Raw genomic sequence first — 9,569 nt, 5'->3', positions numbered from 1 at the left:
TTTTACCCTAAACTAAGAACGAAAACAAACTTTTTAAGTAGCACTTAAAGCTCGCACTCACGTGTGTTGCACTCATTGCAGTGCATTTTTCGAAAAGTCAGTTTGTACTTAGCGGGGATATAGGCCTACATTTAATTAATATATGACATGGGTTTCCAGAAGACAATTGCGACATATGCTGTTTAGGATGTAGGTTATTCTTTAAACGCAACCACAAGATTTTTTTTTCTTACGTATTTGTACAAAACGGCCTCCCACCGTCCCAGTAGCACCTCATTGCAGTACGCGAGATCCAAAGGGCGATCAGAGGGCGGAGATCCACCGTCGCGGTCCTTGTGCGCATGAGCCAAGCGTAATAGAGTCCCTGAGCTTCACCAACACAAGCGTTAAAACGCTCAGGACTGAACGCCTCTATCACGATGGACAGTGAATGGCCTTTTACTTCGCCATAAAATATATTGTCATTAGAATTTTTTTCTTCTTTTTTCTTCTTTTCGTTTCTTTTCTTTTATATATTTATTTTTTAAGAGGGAAATGTGCAGGCGCTATTTGGTTCAGCACTGGACAGCGCGCGCGAGTTGAGCCAAATGTGACTTATTAGGCTACCGTAATTATTTTGTCTCAGAGGAAGAATCATGCAGCTGATAACATTCATCACAAACTGGGGCAAATATATAGCAAGGGGACTTCTGAAGTGAGAAATGGACTTTGCGGAAATTCTATTAGCTTTGTTCATCGTTGTGGTTGCGATTGTTTCTTTGTTGTCGAACTTACTGGTGTTGCTATGTTTCATCCACAGCAGCGAAATTCGCCGACAGGTGCCAGGGGTGTTCACCATGAACTTGTCGTTTTGCAACATACTGATTTCTGTCCTGAACATGCCGTCCACTTTAATTGGGATTGTAAAGCACCAGCAGCCTTTTGGAGACTGTCTCTGTGGCACGCTAAGCTGTCTGGAGACCTTTCTGACAGCCAATAGCATGTTAAGCATGGCAGCCCTCAGTATAGACCGCTGGATCGCCGTAGTTTTCCCAATGAGTTACTCTAGCAAAATGCGCTACCAGGACGCGTTGTTCATGGTGTGTTATTCTTGGCTTCACTCGTTCACGTTCTCTCTCATCCCGGTGTTTTTCTCATGGTTTGACTACAGTCCCATTTACGCATCCTGCACGTTGCATTTGAGCGATGAGAGCACACGGATTAAGTTTACTGTGTTTACCATTGTTTTTCATGCCACCAGCTTCATGCTCTCGCTTCTGATTTTGTGCGTTACATACTTAAAGGTGTTAAAAGTTGCACGCTTTCACTGCAAGAGGATTGACATTATAACCATGCAGACCCTCTTCTTACTGGTAGATATTAATCCAAGGTATTTATGACCATTTATTCTTATTAAGCATCATTGGGATGTTTTACCAGGTTTCCCATTGGATCATGTGTCATTAATATTTTGTAAAACTCTTTTGTATAGTGTTAAGCAGCGCTGTCTTTCAGAACAAAAGAGGAGAAAACAGCGCGCTACTAAGAAGATCAGCATTTTCATTGGCTCATTCATCATCTGTTTCGCCCCTTATGTTATTACAAGGTATGCCGCTTATTATTAAAAGCTTAACATTTTACAAACCACTTTGTAATAATCTGGGAGGGGTTGTTTATCAGACAGTATGATACAGAGATTTGAATATATAGTGAGGCTGATTTGGACCCAACCGCTTCGGTTTGCAGCGTTCAATAACGTTCAATTGTGCATTATGATTTTAAATGCTTGCTTGTAGAAATGTTTTACTCTTGAAAAGTAAAAATGTGCCTCGAAATGGCGTAATTTAATTGAGTCTTGATTCGTGAAATGACGCTAACCAGACAATAACTTTTTTTTTTCAAGAATAGCTCTTGTGCGCCAGAGGTGACATAACACAATCACTTTTCGTCTCTAGGGATTCGCTAATGATCTTGAAAGCTCATCGGATCTAAAATAAATAAATTAAAAAACAAATTTTCTCATCCATGTTTACTTCTCAGTGCTCCTATACTGCTGTGTCTGTAATAACTACTATAGGTATTTTCGTATGAAAATATAGGTATTTTCATAACTTTCGTACTTCTCTTTTCTTCAAATAAAATGGTCAGATATAATATAATGATGTTATGGTAACCACAGGATGGCAGAACTAATTTTTAGTTTTGTTTTTATCTTCTGACAGAGTAAAAACAAAACAATGATTATTCTACAACAATATACAACAGTATTTTCCAATTTAAATAGCCAAAATTGCCCATTTGTAAGCTATTCTTTTCTCTCATGAGAATGAATAGTTATTTAAAAATTTGAGTAATTTTCAGAACAGCACATTAACTTGTTACTTTTAAGGACTGAATAAATAGTGCTGTTTAACAGTAGATTCTTTGAAAGACATATTTTGTGTGTGAAACGCATGCAAAACTTATTATGGTCTTTTATAAAATGAAAAACTTAATAGGTATTAATCCGTTAGATAGCTTAAACGGTAAATAAAACCCCTGGTCAGAGCCTGACTCCACCCACTGGCAATATTTGAAAAATGCCGGAAAAGTGGGCAGAGCCCAGCGGAGTGGGGCGTGCACCTGAGACGCATCTGTCTGTATGGAACTTGCCTATGTCACCAACAACCCCTTACGTCACGAACCCACCCCAAACATCCAATAGGAAAATTCAACTGCAGTAGCCACCATTCAACCTGAAGAGGGCAGCATTCAGACGTTTTTACACCATATATTGTAGAATTAAAACAATTTATACACAAATGTCAAAAAAGTTACTTGAATCAATGAACAGTACTAATAAAGCCCCATTCTTACAGATCATTTACTAGAAAAAGTTGGCTTAGGGTTTAGTTACCCTTTAAGGGAAGTTATCTAACGGATTAATACCCATTACGTTTATCATTGTTTAAAGGACCATAAGTTTTGCAAGCGTTTCACACACAAAATATATTCACTGCTTAAACAGTCATGGATGCTGTCATTATGTTAATGGTTTGCCCTCTGTTTCACAGGTTGACTGAGCTGCTTCCCTTTGTGGATGTCAACCAACACTGGGGTATTGTCAGCAAGTGTTTAACATACAGCAAGGCAGCTTCAGATCCCTTCGTCTACTCCCTCCTGCGGCAGCAGTACAAGAAGGTCTTGATAACAGTGGCCAATCGCCTGTTGAAGCGTGATTTAAACCCATCCTCTGGACACAGCAGCTCTATGGACACAGAGAATGACTACAGTCTTCAGAGAAACAGCTAATGGCACTTGCACAAACAGGAAAAGCCAAATGCCTTGTTAAAGGTGTGTGTGTGTGTGAGGAAGAATAGGACTGTGTGGTCACAGTTGGCGGCCTTTGCAATTTGGCAGTGATCTCATAACGCTGTTTTCAATTGACATCTGGGGAAGTTTGTTCTTTCTTGCAGCATGGTGGACCGCATGTATGATTTCATCAGCGTCAAGCACGAGATGTAAATATATTGAAAAAATTTAAATATGGGGAAAAAAAATGAAACTAAAACTGCACATTGATAGCAGCAAACCATTGTATTGACGAGTGAGTGAATCATTTAGTCAAACGAATGGTTCAAAATGGCTAATTCATTCAAGGACAATGCAAGTGACCTTCTCTATGATTGAGTCATTGAGTCATTCATTAGATGGATTCTCAAAAAAAGTGGATTGATTCAGTAACGAAACATCACTGTGTTGCTCGGAGACAAGCAACAGCAAATGTGGATTTGTTTGAAACTATTTTCGTTTGACGAATTAGAACAAAAACAGATGTTTCAAGTCTAAAATGAAAGCCACCTAATATTAATTGATTTATTGAACTGTTGTTTTCGAGAAAACAGCACACTATCCTGCAATAACTCATAAAGGGAAATTTTTTGCCCTATATATATCTCGAATTTTGGGGGCATTTCTGCCCTGAGCCCACATTCATTTTCTACTCTGGTGTGTGCACGGTGTAATGGTGGGGGTTGGGGCTCTTTTTCGAGTGAAAGCGAAGGCCCCTTCTGTTGCGAGGACCGTTTCAAGTGAAACGGGTGAAACATATGTAACAATGTAATGAACCACTCTATTGTAACAAGAACACTGCGATTTACTAGGACACCAGCAAAGTGCAGAACATATAAGTTACATATACAGACTTACTACAAAAGCTGCAGAGTAACATTACACCACATATTGTTAATTTTCTTGTTAAGATACTTTTTACTCAAACTGCATAGTGGATAGTGATGGATTTTATTATATCTTAGTAATTGACATTAGTTACAACAGCCAAAGCTAAAAATCTCTACTACTGATGTCGGAGCTTTTATAGCTTTTAACATAACTGAATGTACTAGATTCCCTATAACAGCTGTTAATAGTGCTAATACTTTGTGCTATTTGGTGGGATGTTGCAAGTTGTTTTTAAAAGATGACTATGTTAAACTCTTGATGTATAGCTGCTTTGCACAGTACAAGAAATGTATAGTGTACTTATTTATTTACAATGAATTCAGTTAAGCGGTTTTCAGAGTACCAGAATTCAAACTAACGAAAAGCTTTATACAGCTGAATTAGTGTGAGATTTGTTAACATTTGTTCAATTCATTGTTTTGTGAAAATGGTGCAATAAAGATATCTATATGAAAAATTAAATACTGAGTAAACCTCTAAATGGAAACATGTACACTATTTTACAAAATGAATAGGAAAATTGATTGATTCATTATTTTATCAGATTTATTTAATCAATCTACTGGTGCAATTTTAAAGTTTTCTAGTATTGAAAATGCTAACGTGCCCAAGGCTTTTGCACAGTACTGTATTTATTTATATATAAGCTTTTCACATACTGTGAAGTTAAATCCACTAATAGTTAAATGTGAAGTTAAATCCTCCTGTCAGCAAATCAGGTACCAAAGGAGGGGGAAAATGATAAAAAAAACTATTTTATTTATCCTTATAGCTCAATAAGACATAATACAAAATAATATTAAATATATATGCATTGCAGTTATTGCACATTGATAGACATTATAATCTACTACACCTCAGTATGCCCCGGGGTATGAAATCAATGATCAGTAATCACCTTCAAGATATTTTACATTTTTTTTCCATATGTAACTGTGATGGCTACGGCCACACAGGGCAATATCACTTCAGTTCCAAACATTAATACAACGGTAACAGATACAGAAAAAAAAGGCTCACAAAAAAAAAAGACTCAAAAGTTTACAAAACGTTTGCAGGATGGATCTCGCGATATTTCTTTTAGCAATTGCCATCCCCCACGCCCTGTTCGCGCCCGCGCCAGATAGATTCACTCTCACATTCTGCTGTCAATTTCGGGAGGAGAAGGAGATTGCATGGGGAGATTCTCGCTGTCTGCATAGTCAAAGTAAGAACTACATTTCAAAATTGTAATGTTAATTCAAATACATTGTTTTCAAAACATAATTTTAACCAAAATTGGTTAACATTATGTTTTAAAAACAAAAGCTTCTTGTCACGGGAGAATTTCAGTTAGAATTTTGAATTCCCTCAGATCGCGCCATATTTTCCCTTATTTCTGGCGCCATGACCAAAGCGATCTGTACGCTATTATAGTAACATTCTTATTTTTAATAATTGTTAACGTTAATACACCAACTGTGTATTATAACAAATTGATTGGAATTGAGACTCCAGCTTTACCATTTTACCACTCTTTTACGAAATAAATCCCACAATGGTAGCAATTTCTTAATTTGTATAAGATGTGCACATCAAACACCCAAAATGAAAGCCGGGCTTATTAATTTTTCAAATGCAATTACGAGACAAGTCTGTTTAATCGTGTCTATCTGCTCCCATTTATTTTGTGATCACAGAACAGAGCCATACAGCTACAATTTTAGCTTTTATTTTAAAAGTGTGCACATTCAATGAAATAATTGGATATTCAAATGTTTAATTTTAAATAAATCTTTACAAAAAATTATATTTCGTCACAGAACAACTATTTTCCACCGAATTATGAGATCTGAGAAGCTTTAACACCATCTCTGCTGATTCCTGCTCTTTTTTCCTTTCTTTCTTTAGTGCTAATTCAAATAACAAATGCACAAAAGATACCCAATATAGTTACACTTTAGAATGCTGTTCCAAATATTTAGTAATTCCTTCCCAATTATACAATATGAACCCGTATAGTAGTTACCTGGGAGGTATGAAACAAATAGCTGTTATTGATTAGTTAATAGTGAACTAACGTTACCACATTCAACTGAGTGCTGCTATTACTTACTATTTCATTAATCAGAGTTCCTTGTTAGTTAATAGTAGTTAATAGAATGTTAACAGTGTGTTACTCATCTGTTCCTGTGTAGTTATTCATTAATGACGGAAGAGTCATTACTCAAAATATTAATAATAAAAATTAGAATAGTGTTCATAGTTTATTCATTTATTTTCTCTTTTTAAAGGGCTGTTGGGAGAGTGACAACAGAGGAGTGAGAAGCTGCACTGTTGTTGTTTTGTTCGTGAAATGCTTCATTTCAGAGTTTTCAGAAATGCATATTTAAACAATACAAGTTATGCCAAATAAAGTTTGTCAGAAGCTTTAACTTTTTTTCTTCTTTTTTTTTATATTTGTCTGTTAATAAAGTTGTACATGTGCAATTTCTAATAAAGTAAAGCATGAACTACTGGTTTTTGTTCATTGAATACCTTAAACATTTTGGTGTAGTTTAGTGGATTACATGTAATGTTTGTATTTAGGGGTTACTGTAAAATAAGGTAACCCAAACAGACAAATATGGTAGCCCATATATATACCTGTTGTGGCCCATAATAGCCCTAGATAAGACCTATCTGGGTCCCATCAGCAACCCATCTGGGCAGACTCCTGTAGGCCCTACATGGGAGCTACTTGGGTTACCCATATGGGCCCGATATAGAGCCCATCAAGAGCCCATCATCAACCCATCTGGGCTAACCCATGTGGGGTCTCCATGGAAACTGAGGACAAAATTAGCTGGGTCCCAGTTGGGTAGCCCAGGTGGGCCCCAGATATCAGCCCAAGTGTAACCCCTTTGGGCCCCACATGGGTGTGTTGGCTGGGTGCATATACTCATACTGGTTCAGAAGCCCACCCAAACTGACAATTGATTGGTTGACTTACTGAAACAGGCCAATCAGGACGCTCTCTGTCTTACATGCGCTTCATGAGGCACACACACGCAAGGTCTCTCGCTCTCTCCCTCTCCGCTGTGCGCGCGCTATACGGTTTGGACTCGGAGCACACAGTTTCTTCTGTCTCGCATGCGCACTCTTGCTCGCTCGGTTTAGATTCCGGGAGATTTTAACTAATTTGTGGGCATCAGGGAGCCGCTATCAAAATGCGGGAGACTGCATTAACTTCCGGGAGACTTTGGATGTCTGGTAGTGTTGCCCCGTGAAGTAGCTGTAACAAGGCAGGTTTTGCACAATACATGACGCAGGGCAACATTATCTTTTTAAAAGCCAAAATAGTCCCACACGACTGATGTACTGTTCCTCTTTGACACTAACATTCCTTCAGTTTATGGTTCTGTCTTGTTTGATCACATTGCGTGATTTACTCGCGCATGTCAAGGGCATGTCTAATCGCAGCCTTTGCGATTAGACAATCGCGTTTTATCATATCGCGATATTATCGCAAATGCAATTAATCGTTCAGCCCTAGTTGCGACATTTGTCTGTGTTTGAATAAACGAGCAGACACTGATTAGCTACTTGCTCTACGTTTATTTAAAATTAACAGTAAGACAACTAGCAGTGAATGTGCTTTCCATTAAATGAATCACACACAGTAAACAAATCCTTAACAAAAAAAACAGGCCTATTCTGGTGGACGCGATGTCACGCGTTCATGTAACATGTAAGGGTGGCGCTGCCAATAAAGCACCTAAAAGCTGTCACAAAGAACTTGCAAAAGTAATGATTATGAATATGTAAAATATAGCAAGGAGATATTTTAATTGTTGATTAATAAACAAGTGTTTTCTTTGTCAGTGTCGGCCAAAGATGAAGTTGACGATGCTGACTTGCGATCTTCGCAGTAGTGAAATGCACTCTATTTAAATACAGTTACACGAGTAGTGTAACTCAACCAAGAATGGTGACACAAAATAAAACGCTGCGCTTTTCTAAGTGTGTAAAGTGGATAACTATAATGTATGGCGGAATACCACAGCAAGTGCTTGGGAGCACTTCGACTCGAGTCGACTCAAAGTGCTCCAAAGCACTTGCTGTCCTTGCAAAGTCCTGTTGGAAAATGAAATCTGCATCTCCATAAAGTTGGTCAGCAGCAGGAAGCATGAAGTGCTCTAAAACTTCCTGGTAGACGGCTGCGTTGACCTTGGACCTCAGAAAACATAGTGGACCAACACCAGCAGATGACATTAGACGACCCAAACCATCACTGACTGTGGAAACTTTACACTGGACTTCAAGCAACGTGGATTCTGTGCCTCTCCTCTCTTCCTCCAGACTATGGGACCATGATTTCCAAAGGAAATGCAAAATTTACTTTCATCAGAGAACATAACTTTAGACCACTCAGCTGCAGTCCAGTCCTTTTTGTCGCGAGACGCTTCTGACGCTGTCTCTTGTTCAAGAGTGGCTTGACACAAGGAATGGGACAGCTGAAACCCATGTCTTGCATACATCTGTGCGTGGTGGTTCTTGAAGCCCTGACTCCAGCTGCAGTCCACTCTTTATGAATCTCCCCCACATTTTTGAATGGGTTTTGTTTCACAATCCTCTCCAGGGTGCGGTTATCCCTATTGCTTGTACACTTTTTTTCTACCACATCTTTTCCTTCCCTTTGCCTCTCTATTAATGTGCTTGGACACAGAGCTCCCTGAACAGCCAGCCTCTTTAGAAATGACCTTTTGTGTCTTGCCCTCCTTGTGCAAGATGTCAATGGTTGTCTTTTGGACAGCTGTCATGTCAGCAGTCTTCCCCATGATTGTGTAGCCTACAGAACTGTACTGAGAGACCATTTAAAGGCCTTTGCAGGTGTTTTGAGTTAATTAGCTGATTAGAGTGTGGCACCAGGGGTCTTCAATATTGAAACTTTTCACAATATTCACATTTTCTGAGAAACTGATTTTGGGGTTTTCATTAGTTGTCAGTTATAATCCGTGTATATATATATATATATATATATATATATATATATATATATACAAAAAGAACCGATAAGAATACCGTTAAAGTACCGGATCGATAAGCAGTATCAGTAAGAGTAGTAATACCGTTAAAACCTTAACGATACCCATCCCTATGGTGGTAAATTATTATGTTATGATGGCTTATGTTCTTCTCACTTAAATGATACTGTATAGTCAAGTCAAGTCATCCTCATTTATATAGCGCTTTTAACAATTTAGATTGTTTCAAAGCAGCTTTACAGAGATAAACATATAATTTAAGGTAACAGATATTGGGTTAGTTTTATAGTGGTTCTTGAAAAAATGTTTTTTCCAGCTAAAGTTAGTTTTGATTGATTCACTTCCGTCGAAATGATAGTTTGT

The 9,569-nt window shown here is 38.1% G+C and overlaps 1 protein-coding gene across 1 annotated transcript; it reads left to right on the top strand.

Moving 5' to 3' along the window:
• Positions 1-447: 447 nt before the first annotated feature.
• On the top strand, positions 448-4,662 carry gpr78b (G protein-coupled receptor 78b). The gene is made up of 3 exons (XM_077227324.1): positions 448-1,369; positions 1,472-1,585; positions 3,033-4,662. Exons 1-3 carry the CDS (start codon positions 702-704, stop codon positions 3,268-3,270), a joined length of 1,020 nt encoding a protein of 339 aa, XP_077083439.1. The 5' UTR covers positions 448-701; the 3' UTR covers positions 3,271-4,662.
• Positions 4,663-9,569: the final 4,907 nt, after the last annotated feature.

This window comes from Siphateles boraxobius, unplaced genomic scaffold (assembly GCF_051911475.1).
Source record: "Siphateles boraxobius isolate OS27281-9 unplaced genomic scaffold, OSU_SipBor_1 130, whole genome shotgun sequence".
Classification (NCBI taxonomy): domain Eukaryota; kingdom Metazoa; phylum Chordata; class Actinopteri; order Cypriniformes; family Leuciscidae; genus Siphateles; species Siphateles boraxobius.
The sequence above is the reverse complement of the archived record's forward strand: the minus strand, read 5'-3'. Positions and strand labels throughout refer to the sequence as shown.

What these genes read in the sequence shown, in the direction of transcription:
- gpr78b (XM_077227324.1), top strand. Translation starts at nt 702, where the DNA reads ATGGACTTTGCGGAAATTCTATTAGCTTTGTTCATCGTTGTGGTTGCG. An exon ending in CTGGTAGATATTAATCCAAG is followed by an intron (nt 1,370 to 1,471) that starts GTATTTATGACC and finishes TCTTTTGTATAG; the next exon opens with TGTTAAGCAGCGCTGTCTTT. An exon ending in GCCCCTTATGTTATTACAAG is followed by an intron (nt 1,586 to 3,032) that starts GTATGCCGCTTA and finishes TCTGTTTCACAG; the next exon opens with GTTGACTGAGCTGCTTCCCT.